The sequence below is a fragment of the Girardinichthys multiradiatus genome, chromosome 20 (assembly GCF_021462225.1).
Source record: "Girardinichthys multiradiatus isolate DD_20200921_A chromosome 20, DD_fGirMul_XY1, whole genome shotgun sequence".
NCBI lineage: Eukaryota > Metazoa > Chordata > Actinopteri > Cyprinodontiformes > Goodeidae > Girardinichthys > Girardinichthys multiradiatus.
In genome coordinates this window covers 11600044-11626838 of record NC_061812.1, presented here as the reverse complement: position 1 = coordinate 11626838, position 26795 = coordinate 11600044, and the positions used below count along the sequence as shown (strand labels likewise).

Below are 26795 nucleotides of genomic sequence, written 5' to 3'. Positions count from 1 at the left end.
TTCTGAGGAAGCTGACTGTAGCAGATCAAGGATGTAACACCTTCGTAAACATTTTCCTCAACCCATCCTCACACTCGTAGAAGCTGTTCATGGCACAAAGACTTGTGGTTTAACTTGCTCTGCAAGTCATGTTGTGCTTTTTGAGACTTAGACTGAGATTGGATAGGAAGGTATTTCAGTTCAAGACTGGTAGGAACGCTGAGTCCCAGAATGCACAGTTTGAACCAATCCTCCTGCATAGCTCGCAGGAAGGAGGAGTCACAGCTGGAATCCCCGTGACATAAAAGGTCTATAGAACCCTGGCATGCAACCCTGTTCATTATCTTTCCCATGGCTCTTCACTAGAGCAGCATAAAAGGGGGACAAAGTGCATGGATGTCTGACTTTGCTGGCCGAGTTAGACTACTTCTTTCAAGTATCTTGGATCCCAAAAAAATAAGTCCGGTCTGTTTGTGCATCCACCGATTGTAAACGGTCCACAATAAAGACCAGCTGTTTTAGACCTTTCTTAGACCTTTCCTTCTGAGATCCTGCAGGACACAAATTTGAGCCAGAGATGCATGTGGACAAAGCAGTTTTTTCCTCACTGTCTGAAGAAGACGGCATTAAAACCGCAGCTCTGCACGCCTTACACGTACCGTCCGAGCAGAGACTCATCCCAAAACTGCACGCCTATTTTTATTTGTGTTAGCTGAATCGGTAACTCCAGCTGTGACATCCTCACATCTGTCTATTCGTTCGCTAAATTGTGACTATATCAGCTTCAAGCCGCCATTTAAGCTGCCATTTTTAGTAGTCCATCACTCCTTGTGATGGCTGATTACACAGCATTAAGAATCAGTTGTCCAAAATGTTATTGATATCCCATTCGACAAGTATTACTTACCTTTCTGATTTGCATTGTGAACTGGTTGTTTTAACACATACAAATTGTTCCTAATTTGTTAAAACTAATTTGGCCTCATTCCAAATTCCTCAAGAAAACCTTGGTTTCTTAGCAAATATTTTCACGATGGACTGTGATATTGTATAATTTAACATGTTACTGGTTTCACTTTTGTTCCTTTTTTGTAGTTTTTTAGTTTTCTTCATTTTTCCTTAGTGTGTATCAATGTTATTAGCCTAGTTAAAGAGTTTCACTAAATGGTTTTATAACCGGAAGAAGGAATTATTTTGTTAATAAATTCTTGGACACTATTGGGTACAGTATTGGACACTCATACTGTCACACACTAATCAGGTAATTAACCTAAAACACCTGAAAAAGTTTTCCTGCGCCTTTAAAGAGTTTCTCACTCTGGGTCATAAGCTACACAATCATGGGGAAGACTGCTGACTTGACAGATGTCCAGAAGACAGTCATGGACACCCTTCACAAGGAAGGTAAGCCACAAAAGGTTTTTGCTGAAGAAGCTGGTTGATAACAGAGTTCTGTATCCAAGCATATTAACAGAAAATTGAGTGGAAGGAAGAAGTATGATAGGAAAAGATGCACCATCAAAAGGAAGAACTGCAGCCTTGAGATGATTCCCAATTGAAATCCATTCAAGAATTTGGGGGAGCTTCACAAGGAGTGGACTGAGGCTGGAGTTGGTTCATCAAGAGCCACCACACACAGACGAATACTAGACATGGGCTTCAAATATCGCATTCGTTGTGTCAAGCCACTCCTGAACCAGAGACGACGTCAGAAGCATCTGACCAGGGCTAACGAGAAACTGGACTGTTGCTCAATGGTCCAAAGTCCTGTTTCCAGATGAGGGTAAATTCTGCATTTTATTTGGAAATCAAGGTCCCAGAGTCTGGTTGAAGAGTGGAGAGGCAAATAATCCACGTTGCTTGAAGTCCAGTGTGAAGTTTCCACACTCAATGATGGTTTAGGGTGCTATGCCATCTACTAGTGTTGGTCCACTGTGTTTTCTGAGATCCACAGTCAATGCAGCTATCTACCAGGAAATTCTAGAAAACTTCATGCTTCCCTCTGCTGACAAGCTGTATGGAGATGCTGATTTTATTTTCCAAGCAGGAGTTGGCACCTTTCCACAGTGCATAAGGCACCGAAAGCTGGTTCAGTGACCATGGTGTTCCTGTTTTTGATTGGCCAGCCAACTCCCCTGACCTGAACTCCATAGAAAATCTAAGGGCTGTTGTCAAGAAGAAGATGAGAGACACCAGAACCAACAAGGCAGATGACCTGAAGGCAGCTATCAAAGCAATCTGGGCTTCCATTACACCTACGCAATGCCACAAGCTGGTCGCCTGAATGCCACAGCACACTGATGCAGTAATTCATGCAAGAGGAGGCCCAAATAAGTATTGAGTGCATAGAAATGGGCATAATTTTCAGAAGCCTGACATTTGAGCTTAAAACATTCTGTTTTGATTGGTCTAATGTGATATTCTAATTTTCTAATTCCAATTTTGGGTTTTCTTTACCTGTAAGCCATATTCGTCACCATTACAAGGAATAAAAACTTGAAATACTGTACTCTATGTGGAATGAATCTCTATAAAATGTATACATATATATATATATATATATCTCATCTCAGAAAATAAAATTTTATATATATATAAAATTTGATTTTCTGAGATGACTGGAAAAAATATTGCACTTTTATGCAATATTCAAATTTCTTTAGATGTACCTGTATGTGTGCAGGGCTTGCTGTTTGAGAATGCCAGTGCACAAATTCTCTCTTTAACTGATGTTCTATAATATTGCCTCATTGGATTGTTATTCACAGGACAATACCTGACAGATCGAAAGTTGCTTGGCTAAATTAAATATTCAAACTCTGTTGTAATTATAATTATTAATAGCTGCTGAAAACCAACCAAACCTATTTTGTCACAGCAGAAGGGGTGAATTAAAGCTTGCATTTTTACTGCAAACAATCCTGACTCATATGAGTTACTACTAACTGTATAAAACACTTGCACCATGCTGTTTCCTACATTCAGCATGAATCAGTGCTTACTTGTGAATTACGTAAATATTGCCTATATTAACCAAGGTTTTAACAGGGGCATCAAGCATAACAAGACTTATTGCTCTGTTGGAGCACTTTCAACAGAGAACTGGCAAATAAAATGTGTCTAATTTATGTGGTCATTTCAATTGATATTGGATTGCGTGGGAATTATGCCCTCATGTCAATTTATGTGCAAACTGTAACTGTTCCTGATTATCACAGGGATTCTTTGAAATGTGAACTTTCCCTGACATAAGTGATCCCCCTCCCTTACCACCAGCACAGAACCATTTTTCTGTCATTGTGTATACTAAATATTACACTGTGCTACATAGTCAACGAATTGTTAAGAATTAATCCCTGCAACCACAGAAGAAAACAACCATCTGGAAAGTGCAACGAACGCTTTACCACTTAGCTAAACGCTTGTGTCCATTACTGGAGGCAAAAATATAGTTTTGCACTGATGACTTACTATATTCCAGGAGGGCAGTTGCCATTTCTTTTTTTTCTCTTTTGTCATAGGCATGGTTTTCCATCACCTCACAAGGTAGCTCCCAAAGAGAGATTAATCAAACCAGACTGCTCCTCTTTTGGGTTCATAAAAAGTGGTGAGGATTTTCTCTGAGACCATCATCTCACTGTTACTGACATGCAGTTTCCAAAAAGGTCTATCCATATCAATTTGACACTGAAGAAAGGAACTCTTCAGCCAACTGATTAAATTAAGATTTTATAATAAGCATATCTAGGTGTGTAGACACGAGAGACAGGCTGTTTTGTGGCTTGGCCATTAATGCTAATATCACAAAACTGCTTAAGATGCTGCTCAGATCTTAAAATATGTAACTTTCCCTTGGTTTTCTATAATTTCAATTTACTAAAATTAAAGGAAGTCTTATTGTTACTGAAAATTAGGTAATGATCTCCTCAAACAGATTTTAGAGAACTGACATGACATCATTTAAAAACATGGGCTATAGGATGAATAAATTTATTCATTTTTTAAAATTTGCAACAAAGTTTATTAATGCAACTGTTAAGTTAATTGATGTAAAGCTTGTATAATCATTATGCAAATATGATTTCTTTATTGTTTAAGAATTTAAGAATTAATCTGTAAAAAAGAGTTTAAAATTGGAAACTAATGTGCACAGAAGTGAGTCTGGATATGTGAGACTGATACTTTTTAAAAGTAGATGTTAGTCAGAGGTCACTTCATGGGAAAGACAGAAAGGGAGAGAAAAGAGCAAAATGCTTTTGAAAGACACAGTCACCAGTGATGGTTTGTTGTGTTCTGGAGCATTCAGAGAAGCGAACAACTGTTTAATTTGGTGAAGTGGTATTTTTATGGTGCAGAAACAGTGCAGTTTATTTATTACAAGACACAAACACAATATTAAATGTGGTTTCTTCAAAAATTATAAATGTGTTTTTTCTCATTTTATGTATGTGGATAAATCAATGTGAACATTACTGTATAGCTAAAGGAGGGTAAGCCTTTTCTCTTCCTATTAACCTTGAAGTGGATCCAGCTTTTCATGAGTTTACTGACACAACATGCTAGGTTAGAGTGACCAGATTTGTTAGTTTTGAACAATTAATGTCAAACGTTCTTGTTCTTATATTCTTATATTAAAATATCTCTGATCATGTAAGGTGCTGAATTTGCCTTTGGGACTATGGGCACAGATTCATGAGGAGCTGCATTTTCGGGGATATACATTGGGAACTTGTGTATTTAGGCGTTGTTTTTAGAATCATGTCCAAAAATACAAATCAGTGATTAAAAGCTTTTGAATTACATGTTGTCTTATGTTTTTTGTACAGTGACTCATTAAAGAAAAGCAATACCTATCAAGGTGATCCAGTGGCTTTGGGTCCTATGGCATGCTTTTAGTTTCACTTGATGCTTTAAGAATGAGTCACAGGAAATTACAGAGTTGTTTTGAGTGACAACTACATTTCTGTCCTGATGGAAGTGGTCTGTACTGATATAATGTTTCCTCTATCCATGGTGCATGAGAGGTCAGAGAATGTTTCCTCAAAATTGAAATTAATATTATCTAGAGTCTCCATTGCTTACGATCACCAGATTTCAACTGAGCTGAAAATACATGTATACTTTTTAATCAATATAGTTGTCTACAAATAAATAAATATCTTTTGATGTTAGGTCAGAACTTTTCAGCCTAGATCCAAAGATGTGTAAATACAAAACACATATGGTGTTGTATTCTGCCCCAATGTTTTCTTATCTTATTTTGTTGTATCTGTTTTGCTAGATAAAATATTCTCATTGAATAATGAAAAAATGAAACTGTTATCATGTAGTGAAGGGTTGCTTTTCTTGAAAGGTAAACAAGCCCACATGTTGGCTCACTCAGATATGACTAGACACAAGGAACAATGCTTTCACAAATTTCCAAACCAGGTTTTTGCTCAGACAGCATTCCTTTTAGGACATGTTTGTTTTCTCTCAGGTCTACCTATTATCACAAGTTAATTGCCTTTGTACTCCCCTGCTGCACTTTGCAAGATCTAATCGTCTGTTTCTTCAGACATTAACTGGGTATGTTTAGGGTTGTGACACCTTATCTGCAAGTTTCAGGTGAGGTGTAAGCTTTTTTTGCAAATTGCTGATGATCAAACTGTAGAGTATCCTTTCATGAAGAGTTGGCCATCATATTTTGTTTGGATTTTGTTTCTGTCTGGTTTTTAAATAATTGATCATGAAAAGAGCTGAACAGTGACACAGTTGTTAGCACTATTGCCAACAAGAGAGTTGAATCTGGTCTGTTAGTATGTGGATTTTTCTTGTTAGGTGTGAATGTGTGCATGTGTGGTTGTTTATTGTTTGTGTCTCCATGTACAAGGTGTACCCCTCTTTTTGCCCTTTGATCATTAACATGCCCCCCAGTCCCCCACAAACCTGGAAGAATTAAATGGGTAAAGAAAATGTGTGTATGTATAATCATACATATGGTTAATGTGTAACACATGCCTATAACTTCTGTTATGTATTTTTTACATAAAAAAGCATAATCACACTAACAATACATTTTTGTTCTATGTCATTAGCTCATGTTCCTTCTTTCTCAAATGCCATTAATGCACAGTTCATTTAGCTGTTGTAGGAGACATACACAATTTTGGTGAAAGCATTTGTCTGTCTACTTTTACATGTTCATGAACTTTGATGACATCCTATTCTTAATCTGTGAGGTCCAGTTTGTTGCCCGTTGCCAGAAATAGCATCTTTAACTACACCGTAAACATCTTCCTCAAAGTTTAGGAGTGTGTTCATAGTTAAATGAGAGAACAAGAATTGTAGTCTTCACTCTAAGTCATCCCAAGGGTGTTCAAGAAGGTTAAGGTCAGGACTCTGTGCAGGTCAGTCAAGTTTCTCCCCACCAAACTTTATACACCTGCAGCCATGTAGGTGATGGGAACACTAGAATTCACTGTTTTGGTGGTGTGACCCAGTACTTTTGGTAATATAGTGTAGGTTTTCAGTTTACACTAGACCGAATAAAAACATGATATCGCTGGGGTGCTATTCATTCAAGGTACACATATGCAATTTGAACATTTAAAGTTATGGAATTGGAAATTGTGGATTCCATTATTCTACGTTTATGTGGTAACTTGGAGGTAGACAAAGATATTGTTGTTTCTTTAAGGGTTAAAAATCAGCAGTGAACTCCATCTGTTGGCATTAAATATACCCAAATGGGAAATTGTGGTTAATAAACTTTAAAAGTATGTGTTCCAGAATAGAGTTGGTTGAGATTTAGTGCTAACACATTCTAAGTGATTATTTACTGACAGTCAGGAAGCACTTTAACATGACTTTCCAGCATGCATGGAACTAACGTGAAGCTGGATCTTGCCAATGGCTCTTAAATGATAATACAACTCTACAACATTTATTTATTTAAAAAGTGACCTTTTTGTAGAGGCCAGTGAAGGACTGGAGGGTATTCTGATATAAAACTAACTTTAGTTTATCAATTATTTAGTCTTTACTTTTACTTTTCATAAATTTGTGTTTGCTGTATCCACATTTAACAGTTGATTGTTTTGTCATATTTAAAACTATTAGCTTTATTTTTTGATTTGGCAACAAGAAAACTGGTTGGACTTGTGAAAACATTTTGGACTAGAGATTAAAATCCTTAATTTTACAGTGGAAAGATGATCATATATTTTCCTAAGATTACGTTGACATTAAGTGCCCACTTACTCTTATATCATGGAAAATATCCTGCTGGTCAAAAACCGTTGCTATAAAGAGTAAACAGATGGCAAGGGTTGCTACTAAGTGCCAACTTCTGATGATGCGGGGGGGAGGGAATAAGTGGCTACTGACCAATCTGACGTGCAATTCACATTTGCGAAGTGAAACTGTCTTTTGACAGAATTTAGTACTATCCGTAGGAACAGAAAATGATATGCTAATGCAGGAGTTAAATAAAAAATTGAAATAAGTCAATAACAACAAATTTGTAGAAAGTTTTGACACTTGATTTGACAGTACATTGCATAATAAAATGTGTAAAACGTACCATGATGAGACACAAATATGGCATATGAAAAACACATTTATTTTTATTTAAATGAAAATGATGTTTCAATTTAAGAAGGCAGAAATACACTGTATAAGAGTGGTGAATACATGCTTGAAGTTTTTGTGCACATTTTATGAGCTATACTTGTATTACTTTGCATAACCAAGCATGATGTTGTTGATGATGACGATGAAATTAATTGAGTCTTTTTTAATATACTTTGACTACTTTTTAAAGAATACTTTTTTTTCTCAGTCCAATATTTTCCTTTTCATAAAAAAAATATTGGGCAATGTGATTTTGTGGCATGTTAAGTTATTAAAAGGGTTTTCGCTCCTTTTGTGTTTTGTTTTTCAGGATATTTGACAGTTACCATAGAGCCACTGCCTCCTGTTGTTGTGGGTGAGACTGTAACCCTCAAATGTAACTTCAAAACTGATGGAAGGCTGCGAGAAATTGTCTGGTACAGGGTGAGTATGCTTTCAAAGCCATTAGGCACTAGATAGGTTTTGCAACATCCATATCTGTTATTTCCAGCTACACAATCAATACCAAAAGCTATTTCACATGTTTATTTTGGCATTAGGAAACCAGTCATGCATGATCATTCAGTCAATACCAGAAGCCACATCACATGCCTATGGTTGTATTAAGAGAGCAGCCATGCCCTGTCATGCTACAGTTTTTAGGAGACAAGCAATTATTTGGGCCAGCTGTAAAGGTCGCATGGCAGAATGCTGCTTGGGAATTTGATTTCACCATCTGATGGTCATCACCATCATTTCCTAATTGTTCACAGCTGCTGCTTCAACAGTCATTTAAATCCATAATGTGTAAGTGCCACTAATAATTAAATCTGTATTGAATTAGGAAAAAAAAACTTTGTGTATAAGAGTTTCTTTCAAAAAAACAGGCATGCTTTGAAGTTGTGCCAAAACAAACATTTCTGAAATGTCTGCCAAACATTACACTTCAGCGAAAAGACATTTGTTTCCCTTCAAGAGAGTGATAAGCACTTAAACAGAAAAGTTGAAAAATTTCTGCTGCCACATCCTTGCACAACCATTTGTTTTTGCCAAAATAAACACTCAAATCACTGTTGAAAGCAGTTGTGCATCTGAGTTTATGTTAGTGAACTTGCTAAATGTTGTTTGTGGGATGTTGAGACACTGAAAAGTTAATAAAATGTCTGCTTTTTTATAAAATTTTGTCTTTGTATAATCACATATGTTGCTTGAGACACACAAATGACTATTGCCTTTCCCAAATAAACAGGTGCTTAGACACATTTACTGGAAAGCTGGCTTTGTTGATCCCTTTTGAACTATTGTATCTCTTCTGCTCCGAATTCAGTGTGGATGGTTCAGACTTCCTCCAGATGATTATTTTATTGGAGTTTACTTAATAAATTAATTCTTTAAACAATAATGCTACGTAAGACATTTTTGCAGCCTCTGTAACATGTACTGCATAAGTTCACTTTGGCTCACTTGGTGGTTTCTCAGTATTTGCATAGTTTGAAGAATGCAGCTATGCCATCAGGCAAATTTGATTTAGTTTGATCCATTTTTAACAAAAAAGTCAGAGACCTTACTGCATTTTGAAATAGCTTCATATCTATCCCCTGCAAGTGCACAAACTTGCGTCCTACTGCAAAATGTAAAATATCCTGAGCAAGCAAAATTAGTTAGTGACAGACACAAAACTTATAAAATAAATTAAATAGTGATGGCAGAGGATTCTTTTAAATTTAATATACCAAAACTACACAATTAAAATCCATAGTCATACAATATAACTCATTTTGCAGTGTAGGTTGTCAGGAATACAATCTATTATAGCTTACATTTGATTGTAATACTACCTTCTATAAATGGCTGAATTGATAAATTGACTGTTGAGAGTCATGATCTTTTCATGATCAGTCAGTAGGTTTACACAAACTTCTCCATTGTACAATTATTGCCACTCTTTCATGAAATCAGTAATTATTTTAAACAAGGTTTGATAGTCACAACTGTACAGCACCAGACTGTGGTGACATTACCTCGGTTTCACTCCTGCAACCTCAACGAAAAACTATTCACTAATGGGCAGAATGTTATTGCTTAGCCAGGATTTCGTCCTTAGACTTGCCTTTGCTTTCTCTCTTTTATACAAGTGTATCTGTACTTATCTTTCCAAATGCTGACCTTTTGAGGTAGGAAATAAAGAGATTTATGGCACCTTGCACATTCCCCTTGACATCATAGGTCACTTTCACTGCTGTGACAATTTCATTTAATCAAGCTGGGTCTGCATCATAGTGCATTGTTTTGCCTAAATTCTGTCAGCTTGCTGCAGTGTCTATGAATATTTGTGCTTTAAGTAACCACTTTGAGAATTGAGCTGCCTTTATTAAGTATTCTCATGAGGAAAGTACAGAGGTTGCAAGAGAGATTTGCTCCATGTCTCTGGGGTCTGCTGCTCAGCACAACTTCTGATGAATTATAAATCAATTACTCACACATGGCTGCCAAAGTTTCTTTAATCTCTGCCTTTTATTTGACTAAACACTGTTGACTCCTCCTGTTCAAATGGACCGTGGGGTGATCTTACCTGGGGAATCCTTGCTGTTTAAAATTCAGCCAATAACATTAAAGCCTCAATTAAGTAAATATTTCAACATGCTCATATTTCGTGCACGTTTGTGACATATTTTCTTTGAGGATAGTACTTTCAGAGCACAAGGATGAATATTGTTGAAAAGCTTTTAAACCAAACCTAGTACATTGTTTTTGTGTCTCTAAAACCTCAGAATTATATCATTTAATCCCTTTAATCAAGAATACATGGTTTTATTTTGATATGACATCATTCTGTCTTAGAGAAAAATTACACTTCCAGTTAGCTTCGTTTAGTCAGTAGCTACACAGTTAATCTTTTAAGCTTTTAGTTCAGAATCTGTAGGCTAAAGACATAGCCTACAGACTACTACCACTGCTGTCTTATTTAAACATTTTCAGACTTAATTGATTTATTTTTTTACCTGAGCTGCTGAAGAGAGTCCCAGGTTAATGGATCCTGTAAAGTTGACATCGGAGAATCATGCGCTTTATCTTTACCCCCATACTGGATGGCAAACTTGGTTTATTGTTAATTAATCATCATGTTTTATTCTTTTTAAAAACATTCTCTCTAAAACCAGCAACATGCTTGTCTCAGACAATCAACTGGTACAAAGCACAGGTGGTAAAAACTACACCACTGATTCCCAAATGATTATCTACAATTGAGGTCTGAATAAATAGCTGTGATTTTAAGAGAAAATTAGGAATCCTGCCATTCTGCTGTAAAATGCAGAGCTTTTATTGCAGAATTAATACAGTACAAAACTATTAATCCTTTTTGGTACGAAGAATAACAACTCCATGTCTCCTGACTACGGCTGTTCACCCTTGTGCCATTGCTTCAAATGTGAAACAAAATGTGTTTATTGTTGACTTGGATCTCTAAAAATTGTTTATGTCAGAAAAGATGAAGAAAAACACAACTGGAACAACAAACAAAAATATGTAGCTTTGGAGAACACATTGCCATTCACATGTTCTTCGTCTGAATGGTTAGATTTGAACACGTTTAATAAAGCTGTATGAGACCCTTGTGTTCTAAGAAACAGGTGTGTATTTGTTGTGCAATTTTCTTAAAATAAATAATAAAATGTAAACCTTAACTATGTTTTTTGGAAAAAATATCTACTTTTATTGTCAGATTAAAACGTTTCTGGTTTGAAGATTTTTTGAGTCATGCTAAAAGTTGGAAATATTGACTGTTTTGTCTTCTTTTACTTAGTGTTATTATTCTGTGTATTTTATAATAAAAGTAGGATGATTTTAATGTTTATTTTAAGTAAGCAAGAGTGCTCCAGAAAAAAAACAAGGACAAAAAAGGAAAAAGAAAAACTTTTTCTTAATAAAATATTTTTACCTGGACATTTTCTATCTTGAACAAAAATTTTTATAATCCCAAGGTTAATGAGAAGTTAGCATCTGCCTCGAAATTTTATTGTTTTAGCAAGATTATGGCATGTTTATGGCATTATAATGTCAGTGTTGTTTGTATTGAGGAATTCAGCTGCCCCAATGCAGCATGCAAAGGAATATAAAATTCAAAAATGAAAAAGTAAAAGTACAAACAGATGTAAATCTAGAGGTAAAAACCTTCTCCTTGTGTATCCTGCGCTGCCTCTTTTATTCGGTCATAGCTTCCTCACAGCTCTTTGTGCGTACATGTTTGTAATTTCTTTAAGCCTGTCTCAGTTTTCCTTTTCATGAATAGTTGTGGAACTATGGTCACTCACATATGCATGTACAAAAATAGACTTTTGCTGAAAAATGACAGATGGTGCATAATAGGAAACATTTTGACAAAAATAGTCACAGTGGTCTGGGCACGAATAAGTGTGATAAGATCTGCATGCACTGGTGCCCAAGAATATTTAGTTTAACTTCTTTTATTATTATTTCTTTACTATAAGTGGACTTTATTTGGGAGTCATTGGGCAGGGAAGGCAGGGGGTCGTTATGCATTCTAATGCTGCAGTGACCGTTTGCTAGCTAAGACAGGAGTGTAAATGGTCTTGCTCAGAGGTCCTAAGCCCTGCTCCTCAGCACCCACTGCCTTGCATGTTTTAGGTGTGTCCATGCTGCCACACACATAATGAATGATTAAAACGCTTCTGCAGCAGTTGATAGTATGCGATGGAGGTAATGCGACTGTTTGAATAAGGTGTTCTAGAACAGAGGCATATTTAAAACATAGAAGGAACTGGGCCCTGAGTTGGGGAACAGTAGTCCTGGTGATGTTACTTTACTTGCTGTATTGGAGTCCCAACAGGTCAGTAGCTACTGGGCATTATGTTGAGACATCTTGTGTTAAACTGATATTGCAACTAACTTAGATGAATTAAAAATGCCAAATTTAATTCAGCGTTGGGTTGGTCCCCACTGGTCTACAACCATAAGTTTGTTGATGGAAGGTATAGATATGTTAATATAAAACAAAAATTTAACTGTTTCCAGCTTGCAAAGAAACAACATTTCTGTTTTGTCATTAGATTTCTGTTATTTTGTGGTGACACAATAAATATCAAACAGGAAAACCTTTTTATATAATGCGTGTAACTTTTTTGCCTCCTACAACCTTTCTGATCGTAATCGTAAACGGATAAAAACCTCTTATAATGCTCTTATTTTGTTTTACTCAAGATTACAGTGGAGACGAGAAGTAAAAGCGAGAGAGAATGAGAGCAGCCTCAATAATGGATGTGGTATAGCTCTGTAGCTAATGTTTCAAGAGCAAATGAATGAGAGCCTCTCAACTGTATATGGTATTGCACTACATGCCACATGACTGTTTTAGTGAATGGTGGACTGACAGATGGCAGATTAAGCCAACAAGCTTTCTTCTATGCTTAACAGCATCGCACATAGTAATGATGGATGTTTAGATAGTGTGATGGCTCTTTGGAAGAAGAGCTTTAGAAAGGCAGTGCAGGGTTAGATGCAACCCCTAAAAGACAAGAACACTCATCGTATGCTTGTTTTAATTTGTGTCATTCTAATTAATACGCACATATGAAACTTCTCCCAGTGGGCACCCAGGTGTGCTAAGCTGACGGCACAGGAGCAAGTTGTGTCTTGCTTGTTGAGTGCTCCTATGTGCTGTGCTTAATTTTAATCACAGTCTCAGCCATCTCTTTTCTCCAGTCCACCCAACCCATTTTCAACTGTGCCCATTATAGAATCTCTCTGTTGTAGCTGACTTTACTCCTGTGGGATCCTTCTCTTACCACCATAAGTATCTTACTGTAAACATTTCCTAATTTAACCAAAGCCTGCCTACTAGTTGAGTTACTTTCCTGAATCATTTACATTAGCTAGGTTTGTCTATTTATCCAATTTATTCAGGCATACTTGTATTTTTAATCACGTTCTCTTCTGAATCAGAGACATCTTCCATAATTTCATCATGTTAAGTGTTTTAAACTACATGGTAGCATTTAATATCAGCAATAGTAAAAAGGAAAATATGCATTATCACTTTGCAACATTAAAAGTGCAGTAGGGAGTTGTGAGTAAAGGTTGGACTTAGCCTGAACATTTAAACAAGCACACCTTACAGGTCCCTCCCCCTTTCAGGCAGTAAGCAGGGCCACCTATGACGGCGGATTAACAGCTATGGCACATTCAGTGGTAGGAATGAAACATCAACGATGTGCTCTACATTGACTATAGCCTGCCCATACTTTAACTTGTTCCTGAAATCATTAGCACATTGTCATTACTTGTACTCGTCGTCTTCCGCTTTATCCGGGACCGGGTCGCGGGGGCAGCAGACTCAGCAGAGACACCCAGACATCCCTCTGAACAGACACCTCGTCCAGCTCCTCCGGGGGGAGCCCAAGGCGTTCCCAGGCCAGCCGAGAGAAATAGTCCCTCCAGCGTGTCTTGGGCCATCCACTGGGCCTCCCCCCAGTGGGACGTGCCTGGAACACCTCCCGAGGAAGGCGTCCATGAGGCATCCGGTATAGATGCCCGACCCATCTCAACTGGCTCCTCTCGATGTGGAGGAGCAGCGACTCTACTCCGAGCCCCTCCCGGATGGCCGAGCTCCTCACCCTATCTCTAAGGGAGTGCCCCGCCACCCTACGGAGGAAGCTCATTTCAGCCGCTTGTATCCAGGATCTCATTCTTTCGGTCAAGACCCAAAGTTCATGGCCATAGGTGAACCATAGGAATGTAGAACAACCGCTTTTCGGCTCAGCTCTCTCTGAACCGATCCGTCTGTCGATCTCCCGCTCCATTCTCCCCCCCCCCTCATGAACAAGACCCCGAGATACTTAAACTCCTCCACTTGAGCCAGGAACTCCCCTCCAACCTGAAGAGGACAAGCCACACTTTTCTGGTTGAGAACCATGGCCTTGGACTTGGAGAAGCTGATTCTCATCCCAGCCGCTTCACACTCGGCTGCGAACCGCCCCAGCGCATGCTGTAGGTCATGGCTAGATGGCGCCAGAAGGACCATGTCATCTGCAAAAAGAAGAGACGAAATCCACTGGTCCCTGAACCAGACCCCCTCCGGCCCTTGGCTGCGCCTAGAAATCCTGTCCATGAAACTTATGAACAGGACCAGTGACAAAGGGCAGCCCTGCCAGAATCAAACATGCACCGGGAACAGGTCTGACTTAGTGCCGGCAATGCGAACCAAACTCCTGTTCGGCTTGTACAGAGACCGGATGGCCCCTAATAAAGGGCCCCCGATTCCATACTCCTGGAGCACCCCCCACAGGGCATCACGAGGGAAACAGTCAAATGCTTTCTCCACGTCCACAAAACACATGTGGACCGGTTGGGCAAACTCCCATGAACCCTCGAGTACCCTGTAGAGGGTATAGAGCTGGTCCAGTGTTCCACGGCCGGGACAAAAACCACACTGCTCCACCTGAAGCCGAGGTTCGACTATCGGCCGGACTCTCCTCTCCAATACCCTGGTGTAGGCCTTACCAAGGAGGCTGAGGAGTGTGATCCCCCTGTAGTTGGAACACACCCTTCAGTCACCCTTCTTATGAAGGGGGACCACCACCCCAGTCTGCCAGTCCAGAGGCACTGTCCCCGACCGCCACGCAATGCTGAAGAGGCGTGTCAACCATGACAGCCCCACAACATTCAGAGACTTGAGGTACTCAGGGCGGATCTCATCCACCCCTGACGCCCTGACTTTTTAACCACCTCGGTTACTTCAGCCTCTGTTTCCACCAGGGAATGCGTGATGGCAGGATTGAGGAGATCCTCGAAGTACTCCTTCCACCGCCCGATAATGACCCCAGTTGAGGTCAGCAGCTCCCCACCCCCACTCTAATAGTGTTGGCGAAGCACTGCTTCCCCCTCCTGAGGCGCCGGACAGTTGCCAGAATCGCTACGAGGCCAACCGGTAATCCTTCTCCATGGCCTCACCGAACTCCTCCCAGGCCCGAGTTTTTGCCTCTGCCACCGTCCAGGCCGCGGCACGCTTGGCCTCACAGTAACCGTCAGCCGCCTCGGGAGTCCCACAAGCCAACCACAGCCGATAGGACTCCTTCTTCGGCTTGACAGCGTCCCTTACTGCCGGTGTCCACCACCGGGTTCGGGGTTTGCCGCCGTGACAGGCACCGCAGACCTTACGGCCGCAGCTACGGGTGGCAGCATCGACAATAGATGCGGAGAACATGGTCCACACTATGTCTCCAACATCCCTCGGAATCTGGTCAAAGCTCTCCTGGAGGTGAGAGTTGAATACATCCCTGGCCAAGGGCTCCGCCAGACGTTCCCAGCAGACCCTCACAATGCGTTTGGGCCTGCCAAGTCTGTCCGGCTTTCTCCTCCTCCAGCGTATCCAACTCACCACCAGGTGGTAATCAGTGGATAGCTCAGCCCCTCTCTTCACCCGAGTGTCCAAAACATGTGGCCGAAGGTCTGATGATACGACAACATTGTCATTAGCACAGACATTAGCACAGCTGCAGCACACCAACAATCTTTAGCTTGAATGGTACACGTGCAGAGGAATGGTGTGAGCAGTTTATCCATTAGCATGATTGACACTACTAAGACACTCCTCCTGGTTCTGATTGGTTGATCTGACCAGGATCGGTGTATTTCTGCAAATAGCAGTAGGACTACTGGGAGGAGACAGAGAAGCTTGATTTTTTTGTTCACAGATCATCTGTTTCATATTGTACTGTCAGGATATAGTTACAGTTTTTAAAAAAATGTAAAAAATACATTTTTACAAACTACTGCAGCTTTAATTCTATTCATGCTTACAAACTATGTACCAGTTCACTTGCCAGAATTGAATCTGCACGTTTAACTTTCACTTGACACAATTTTTCCCATAAATTTGTTTATATAAAAAGAAATGGAGGTAAGAGTCTGTATCAGAAAATTTCCCCTTCACACCCTCAGAGAGGCATCACTGTTTTGGAACTAGGTGGATGCCATAGAAATGTTCCAGTTGTGTCAATCTTTACAGTGCTTCTTTGAATTATAAATGTTTGCATTCTCTACTTATCCACATGTTTACCTAAATTGTTTACTTCTACATTTCTGTCTTCATTGAAACATTGTAGACGAACAGTTTATCTTTGTTTTGAAGGACAATTGTTTTGGTGGCATCTATGCACTGAGGATTGAATTGGTGCATGTTTAGGATGTTTCCTATAGTGAGTGTCAGTGACTTGATTGGGCATAAATATTTGAAGTTGTAGCACAAAAAGCGCAGTGGCTTCAAGTACAGGCAGCATGTGAAATACAAGGAACAGTGCTACTTTACCTGCTGCTGAAAATCTCTCTACCCATTTTCTTGTAATCAGAGCTGGCATATTAGACAGTGTGCAGCAATAAAACAGCTATTATGTTTCATCTTCTCAGTTTTTGTAAAAGTGAAAGAACATGTGATGTTGGTTTACAACTTTTCACATAGACTAATATTTATGTTTAGCCTTTTAGAGAAATCATTTGGTTATGACATCAAAAAAGGACAATAAAAAAATACAGCTATAAAATGTAATTTTTAGACTATGAAATCTCTGGATGCTTTCAAGATTTAATGAAGCCATCTGCCTCCATAAACGTAGCCTTGAACATTTTGCTAGTTTCTTACTGCTCAAAAAATTAAAGGAAGACTTTAAGAACATATCAGATCCCAACTGAAAAAAAAAAATCGTGATGAAAACCCATACTGACATAGAATGGGTAATGTGTTAGGAACAAAAGGATGACACATCAGTAATGAAAATGAAAACCATAAACTCACAGAGGGCTTAATCGGTAGTCACCAAATATTTAAACTGACAAACTGATGCGGGAGGTTAGTCCAGTTTGCTGAAATGATATTGCAGCATCTCAAAATGGATATCAGTGATATGCATTGGATATGCATTGCCCCCATGTGCTTGTATGCAATGAGGTGGCATGACAAAACCGGGGTATGCTCCTTATGAGATGACAGATGGTGTCCTGGGATATGTCCTCCAAGATCCTGACCAGGGCATCACTGAGCACCTGGACAGTCTGAGATGCAACCTGGTAGTATCTGATGGAACTCAATATGATGTCCGAGAGATTCAATTCAATTGAGTTTATTTACATAGCGCCAACTCACAACACGTCGTCTCAAGGCACTTTACAAAGTCAGTTCAATCGAATCATACAGATTTCAAGTCAGGTACATACATACTAATTATTCCTAATTATCAGACTGTACAGCCGGATTCAGTTTGTTATTCATATTGGTTAAAAAGTTTTCTATCTGAGGAAACGCTGCAGATTGCATTCCTCCTGGATGAGCATGTAGAGACAGTGGACCGTCGCTTGCATTGGCTTTGCAGCAATCCCTCATACTGAGCATGCATGTAGCAACAGTGGAGAGGAAAACTCCTCTTTAAGAGGAAGAAACCTCTAGCAGAACCAGGCTCAGTGTGAGCAGCCATCTGCCAGTATGTTTATTGCATTTAGGTAAGGGGAGTGTGGAGGCCAGTCAATGGTATCAATTCCTTCAATACTCTTGTTACATGAGGCCAGGCATTATCATGCACCGGGAAGAACCCAGAGCCCGCTGCACAAGGAAAGGTTCTAACAATTGGTCCAAAGATTCCATCCCAAAAAAAGATTTCATCTAAAAAAGTGCTCAATCTTAGGCCACCAGGTTAATTTTTAACTACATTCAATCAGCCTTTGTATTTACGCAGAGTTGGTGAATGAGAACGACTCTGTCAAAGTTCAGACATAAATCCAATTTAGAATCTGTGGCAAGACTTACATATTACTTTTCACAAGTGCTGTTTTTGCCAATATGACAGAGTTGAGCTATTTTGACAAGAAGAATTGACAACAATTTCTGCCTCTAAATGTGCAAAGCTGGTAAAACCACACCACAAAACAGTTGAATGGAAATGGAAGCCACACACACACAAAAAAAAACATAATACACTGAAAAGCATGTATCATTCACCTACTCCTTTACACATATTAGTTACTTTGTGTTAGTATATCACTTAAAAGCACAATAAAATACATTTAAACTTGTGGTTGTGATTTTACATAAATATTGAAAAAGTTCAATAGGTATGAATACGTTTGCAAGGCACTATAATAAACTGATCCCCATGTAATTGTTATACCCCTAACTATTTTACAAAATTGCCATGTATTTAGATTTACTTGTGGCCCGTAATTGATAAATCCTATTGAAGATGCTGACACTATCTAAGCATGATATAACAGCTATGCAAATGACTAATCTCTCGTCGTAGTCAGCCAAGAAATGGAGAAATGCATTACCTGAGGGCGACGTGCCACTAGATTTATGCTTCTTCCTGTCATGTGCTGCTGCCAGATTCAATGGAAGATATGTTGCTGGATACTCGCCTGAAAAGTGGAGTGTTTTTCTAGCCGATAATCCTGTTGCTTGACTGCAGAGAAACACAGGAGGCGTCATATGTTAAATCCAAGTTCAAATTCTTCAAGACAGTGTTGCCTGGGCAACTGCAATCCCTGACTTCACAGAAGAGCTTACAGAGCGAGTTCGCACAACACACTCCTCTGGGGATTTTGGGTGTCTAGCTTCCTGCTGTTTAGTCCCCAGGTGTGAATGTCTAGCTTCAGAAATTTCCTCTTTCAGGTGTCATCTGTGTTTTTAAAATCACATATGAACAATCCGTCTACCATTATGTATATTTTCTGACCTGGTTAAAAGTGCTATTTATTACCATAAAGAGTAGCACATATCAGTATCAGCAGAACTGATCAGGCTCCAAATGTCAGGAAAATAAAAATCACTTCCATCATTTGTTGCAGAAATTGCTCCATTGATTTGTATTTTGTTCTTTTTTGTTCTATTTTTCACAGTACAAAATTTTCATATTGATGCTGTATATAACCAACATTAATGGTTCTGTATCTTACTGTGATTAGGGTATTGCGTCTTCCTTTCCTGTTTCTGTTTAGCAATTAACATGACAATGTGCTAAATGAGACATTTAATTTGTGTGCTCTGCTCTGCTGTAGCATTTTTTGCCTTTCTCTTTAAACTGCTTTTTTGACCATCTAACATTATTAAAGTGAGGGAATGAGCATTACACTGCCTTCATTTCCCCCCTCTGCCTGACTTGCAGCTGTGATCTAAAGTGTATCAAAAGAAGTAACCTTAATTTATGTATATTTATGATTTTCATACAAATATTACATTTTATCTATCTTAGTTGGGGACAATATCTATTCTGAATAGGTCAAAGAAGAACTTAGTGTAAAGTCTGAAGATTATCCAGCCAGCATTTTAAGAATTTACCTGACACAGAATATGGACATAGTCCTGCCTTTTTATACTACTTTTGTGGGCTGTTGCATTCTTAAGATTTTTTATTTAATTTACTAACTAAAAATTCAAAGTGCTGACATTTTTACTTGCACTATGAATGCGATTTTGGTAGAATGTCAGGTGTTAAATACATAACATGAAGCCATATATTACCATGACGTAAAAATATTAAGATTCTCGTTTCAGTGCAAACAAGCTGAAGTCCTGTTTTGGTGGTTAAATACATAATGTAATTTGCCCCCCGAAACTAAGGTACAGACCTCTGCCATCTTTATTAGCCTGCTACTCCATGCCGAATGTGGTGCCCCCAGGGGAACAGGAGATAAGGTGATATGGATCACTGCACTGCAACCTTCCCCTTTTAAGGATGTCAGTGGGGCAAATAAGCAGCCTGTTATACAAGGAATGATAATTACACACTTCATGTCGCCAAAGTACAGGATGACACCCTTTTGTTACCCACAAATGCTAATGGAAACAAAGGGACAGATCATTACTATTCCTGTCTGAAAGCTTTTGGTTCTAGTGACTGTGATGACAATGGGATATTTTGTCTCCACGCTGCTTGGAGTGTATAATACCTCCCTATTGTCAGCATCTCCCAGAGCTCCTGAAGCATCTATCAAAAACATACTCTGGATCTAATTAATGAGGTAAATGAACAAATGATTGTATGGAAAAAACTATCTGAGGTCACTTGATTGTTCTTCCCCTACTGACTACTTTACCTCATCACAATATAATTAAAACATGCTATAGTTCAATAGCTATACCAAACCTATCATTTACCAGGGAAAATGTATGGATGTGATGGTTTATTTATGGTTTCATCTTAAAATAGATTGTTGAACTTTCCAAGACAGAAAGAAACAGTACAAATGGTGATATGATGACACAAAATTACAAAAACCACTAAGGGCAGCATTTTAAGTTAGACTGCAAAACACTGGCTTCTGCTTGTGTCTTTTCTAGGCTTACTATCTTTATTTTTTACATTCTCAACAAATCTTGAAAAATTATAATCCCCCAAGCAGAATATCAGATTAATATCAGATTTTTTAAATCTATTCTTACCATCAAATAATGATCAAACAAGAAAGTGATTACTTAGCGATTAGGAGTAGATCAGAGCCTCTTTGTGACATTTGCATTGGAGGAGGAAGTCATTGTCATGCCAGAGGAGTCCTAGCTCTGGTCTCTTTTTTGGCTCAGTGACACTCTCTGAGGTTCTATGGGGGCATAAATAGAGCAAAACAATTACTCATTTAGTTTATGTATTTGGTAGCTCCCTCTCTTTGCTTTTTTGATGCAGTTTTACATGCTTAACAAACCAATAAACACAGAAGACTGATGTGGTTTTTCTCTTTTCACTTTATATAAGATATCTTTGTGCCATCAGGTTCTTTTTTCAGTTATTTTCTTGTTATATAGACTTTTTAAGTAGTACAAGTCTGGATTATAGTAATGCAGTTTCAGCATGTGGACAAATTATGGAGTGATTCTTATGTTTATCCATATTGTTTAGCATTTATGTGACTTTTGAAGCCCCTTCCTCCACACACTAATCTATAACCATCACAGAGAAGAGCTTTTGAACTCTTTGCAAGTAAGATCACAGACTGCAACTCACCTCTTTATCCCACAGAAAGATTTTCTAATTTCAATTTGTAAGACCATAGGTGAGTTTTTCATTTTGCTTTCTTAAGCAATTTCAGACTCAGAAAATGTGGTTGCATTTCTAAATCTTGTTTGTTGTATCACTGCATTTTAACTCACTTTTGTTGATGCAGCAGCAAACTGTTTTCACTGGCTCTCATTTTCAGAAGTGCCCATTCGGACATTTACACTTCACAATCATGCTTTCAATGCAGTGCTGCCTCAGGGTTTCTTATTCATTTTGTCATAGAATTTTAAATGGGGTTATAAATAGTTGTCATATATTTCACAGCATTCAACCCTTTTTACAAAGATGGGGAAAAGTACTTTAAAGAATTCAGGCAGTGCCTCGCCTTCCTCAGCAAGTCATTTGTCTTTCTCTAGTGACACATTATCCTACTGGTTTAAGGTTACAGAAATGACTTAGAAACTTTTTCACATGCTAGCATTCTTATTCGGATTAGCAAACATGTGAATATATGTCATATCCAATCTGCTGTTACATCACAGAAACTGCAACAAAATGACAACGATAACATTGTAATATTACTTAGTAATAAAATAAAGACTACCTACTGTTACTTGCACTCAACATGTAAATATTAATGTTCGTTAATATAATATTAATGCATTGATGGTTACAATAACAATCACCATGGTTGTGTCTGCAATACATCCTCTTCATTTGCTAATTGTCAAAATCTCACCTTGAAGCTGACATAAAAATTCAAACTAATACATTCAATTCAAATTCAAATTCAAAAATACTTTATTAATCCCAAAGGTAAATTAAATGTTGTTGTAGCTCATTATGAGGGTTTGTAGCCTCAAAGCAACCTTGCAGAGCTTCTGTGACCATTTTCTCACAGTCCTCTTTATTACAGGTTGCCTCTGAACAAGGGGCTTATATTTATATTATATTTTATTTATATTTATATTATATTATATTTATATTTATATTTAAGGGGCTTATATTTCGAGCAGAGAAAAACAAGATTGTGATCTGATTTGCCTAGAGGAGGTCTTGCTGTAGAGATGTATGAGTCCTTGACATTTGCATAAAACAAATCCAATATTTTGTTTTCTCTGGTAGAGCAGCTGACAAACTGTTGAAACGTTGGAAGTGTAGCAGAGAGTCAAGCATGGTTAAAATCACCAGAAATTGCCACAAAAGCATTGGGGTTTTGTGTCTGTAGCTTAGCAACAACTGAGGTGATGGCATCACATGCAGTGTCGGCAACAGCGGAAGGTGGAACCTAAACTGTTGCCAAAATAACACTGGTGAACTCTCTGGGTAAATAATATGGATGAAAACGTACTGCCAACAGTTCAATATCTGGACTGCAGAGATGACACTTCACAGTAACATGTCCTGGATGACACCATCTGTTGTTCACAAACACTGCCAGTCCACCTCCTTTACATTTGCCGCTCCTCTTTAAATCTCTGTCTGCTCGTATGATTAAAAAGCCCGGCAGAGAGATGCTGGAGTCGGGGATATGATCCTGCAGCCATGTCTCAGTAAAACACATATTACTGCATGCCCGGTACTCTGGCTGGGTCCTTTGTAGGGCTTGGAGTTCATCCAACTTGTTTCCCAACGATCTCACATTGCCCATCATAATCGACGGAAGAGATGGTTTGAACTTCCTCCTTCTCTCTTTTCTCTTAGCTCCTGCTCTGCATCCACGGCGTCTCCTTTTCAACTCATCGGGGATTTGGGGTTGTAGTTGAAGTATTATTTGAGCTTTTGAGATATTAATCAGCTGCTCCTGGTTGTAAGAAACCCATTTGTTATGATGCATTGCCTTGGCAACCCCAATGCATCATAACAAATGTCCAAAAATACAAAGTATTAGGAAAATCCTCCAAGCTGCACAGCATCTGACACCGGAGAGGACAGTCTTCCAAAAAAAAAAAATCAACATTCATCCAGAAACACAATAGATAGCTTATAGTGATTACTTATCTGCAAAAAAGTTGGTCAGTTTGTTTTAAACATATGCCACATTTATATTACATACTCTCCCTTTTATAACACAACACAAATTATTTTAGAACAAGTGTGTGGCCCTCAAGCTGCCCTGTGGCATAGTAAAATGTTTTTTTGTACTGATTAAATGTTACCGAACAAGTATCCCATAAATGTACCAAATGAGTTGCTGGCTACAAACAAAGCAAGAGGAGTACGGGACTTCAACACAGTAGATAATTTTTCTCCAGTCATTTTATTTTTTATTATTTCACTTTAGGCACCTCAGACAGATGTTGTCTTGGGACACACTAGTATCAGATTCCATGTGTGTGTGTGCGTTCGCTTTTCTTTTATTACATTTAATTCAATTCAGTATAGTTTTCTTTAGTGCGAGTTCACAAAACATCTTGTCTCAAGGCACTTTACAAAAAGAAGTCAATTCAATTGAAATTTACAGAATCCAAATCATATACATACATTTTAATTTATTATAGTTAAACAGTGCTTTCAAATTCAGTTTATTATTCAAATTGGTTTTAAAGTTCTTTATCTAAGGAAACATAGATTGCAACCACCTGTTGTAAATATGAATCTGAGAATATTATTTAATAATTAATATTAATATTTTTATATTTTATCAAATAATATTTTGGTCTGTTAAGGGTTGTCCTGTGAATACCAGCCCGGTAAGGCGATGGTATTAGGACAAAATAGAAAGGTGTGAGACGAGCTCTGACAATATTGAACAGCATAAACTCTGCACACACATGGAATGAGATCATACAATTTCCTAAAATACAAGAATTTATTAACAAAAATAAGTCAACTCAAAGTCAAACATATTTCAATTAACAAACTCTTTACTATGCTAAAACAATCCAACTAAACTACCAAGCAGAATTAAAGAATAACGAAGACTAATGGACTATGTACAATATAAACAAGTTGATTAAAGATGATTGGAAATCATGACCAAAAGAGTGATACAACATTACCATGCAATGTTTATGTTTGAGAACCAAGGATTATCTTGAAGAATCCGGAAATGAAGTTAAGTTAGTCTTGGAAATAACTTAGGCAATAATCAGCAACATCTAGACAACCCTTCACAATGCAAGATCAGATAAAATATTATTTTAATAAAATAATGTTTTAAATAATGATCTGCTGAATAAAACCAACCTCCTGGATGACAACGGTGTCTAATTAACTGCCTTTATTTATTGAAATAATATTTGAAGAAATATTATTAACAGAGTATTTTGGAAAAGAGACAAATCTTTCTGGAGAAATGGGGCTTAATGGTGTTTACTTAGTTATCAAATATAGTAAATGATGTTCAGGGACTATTATTCACTAGCTTGAAAACCAACAACCTTTCTTTTGAATAGTCTTTAGTAGCACATGTTCTCTACCGGTTAGCCGTTAAGCTAACAAAGAAGCGGATAGCTTAGCACCGGAATCAACACATACCTTTAAAATACCAGGATTAATAAAAGGGTTAAAATGCATAAGAGCGGACGGCGCGTTATGAGCAATGTTCTGGTTAAAACCACCCTTTAAATAAAGTTTATCTTAACTTTAAAACATACAAAGAACACAGAACCGGCACGTGCCGTAGCGAGCCTACTAGCACTAAGATAGCCAGGTTCCACAAAACAAAACTTCATAGAATGAAAACGTTCAGATTATTTCATCCTAACTGTTAATCTGCCCAAACCTAACCTCTGACCATGGTGAGGGAATGTTGTCCAAGGGCGAAGTTTGAAGAAGGTATCCACAATCAACACGCGGTTAGTTCGGTAGCTAACCTCTGCGTTCGCCGCCAGCTCCAGAGAGGTTTCTGCCGTCTTCCTTCAGGCCGGGGCTTTCTCGAACACCGTTTGCATCTGCGGGGCCTCGGAGAGACAGTCAGCAATGCTTGTACCTTAATTATCCCCGTTCATGAATGAAAATACAGACAGTATTTCATTCTACTTAACTTTGCATATGATCGATGATCATATGGCTTTGGATCCAGTTGAATTTATGTCTTTTTGCCAGCAAAAGACATCAGCGCACTTTCCTCCCCTATCCGGTCCCTCTGGAAGGCCGTGTGGAAGAGAGCGATATGTGGGAAGGGTGGGGGTCTTATTCGGGCAGTGGCATCATGGGAAGTCCTCTGCTACCCACCTTTTCCCCTTCGGAGTTTTAATGTTGAAATCCATGGCTGTAGGTCCCAACACACCATCTGCCACGACCGACTGGGATTTTGAAAAGACAGAGCATGCACACAAAAACACAAAAGCACTGATCCAGGAGTACTTTCTATGTTAAAGAACAGTTAAAGGTTAATGGCAGTAGTGGCTTCATCTAGGATAGAAGCCCAACTAAACAAATAAGCTCTCAGTCAAGTTTATAGAATGGAAGAGAGCACATACAATTAATTGCAGTAGAAGCTCAGAAAATAACTATGTCTAGGAGAGAGACAGGGTTAAACACTGAAAGACAGGGCCATGTATCATCTATAGAAGGAGAGCAGATAGTTGTTGGCAGTAGAATGCCAGACCAGATGTAATGTCAATAAAGAGGAAAAACAGAAAGAAACTGAACTTAAAAGCTGAAATAACAGAAAAGAATGCAAAATTGCAATATATGAGAAGAATGTGTGAGTGACGGAAAGTGGTCATTATGTCCTTTAGCAGTCTAAGCATGAAGCAGCATAACTACAGAGATAGCTCAGGATAACATAAGCCACTCTAACTACAAGCTTTATCAAAAAGGAACGTTTGAGGCCTAGTCTTAAAGGTACGTGGTGTGTCTGCCTCACGGACTAAAACTGGGAGCTGGTTTTACAGGAGCGGAGCCTATAATAACTAAAAGATTTGCCTCCCATTCTACTTCTAGAGACTCTAAGAACCACCAGTAAATCTGCAGTCTGAGAACAAAGTTCTCTGTTAGGAATATATGGAACAATCAGATCTCTAATGTGTGATGGAGCTAGATCATTAAGGACTTTATATGTGAGAAGGAGCCAGTGAAGGGAAGCTTAAATAGGAGAAATATGACCTCACTTTTAAATTTTCATCAGAACTCTTGCTGCTGCATTTTGGATAAGCTGAATGCTTTTAACTACATTTGTGGACATCCAGATGGGAAAGAATTACATCAGTACAGACTTGCAGTTACAAATGCATTAAATAGTCACTCCTGGACAGGATGTTTCTAATTTTGACAATATTT

The 26795-nt window shown here is 38.5% G+C and overlaps 1 protein-coding gene and 1 long non-coding RNA gene across 2 annotated transcripts in view; one reads left to right on the top strand and one right to left on the bottom strand.

The window, feature by feature from the left end:
* The window catches only part of LOC124856616, an 88328-nt gene extending 69203 nt beyond the window's left edge, over nucleotides 1-19125 (bottom strand). Inside the window, exon 1 of the long non-coding RNA XR_007035379.1 lies at nucleotides 18907-19125. This is a non-coding gene — a long non-coding RNA (uncharacterized LOC124856616). The remainder of the gene's footprint in view (nucleotides 1-18906) is intronic.
* LOC124856613 (immunoglobulin superfamily member 21-like) overlaps nucleotides 1-26795 on the top strand; it is a 248988-nt gene that overhangs the window by 65921 nt on the left and 156272 nt on the right. The window contains exon 2 of the mRNA XM_047347252.1: nucleotides 7904-8016. Coding sequence (XP_047203208.1) covers nucleotides 7904-8016 — 113 coding nt within the window. The remainder of the gene's footprint in view (nucleotides 1-7903; nucleotides 8017-26795) is intronic.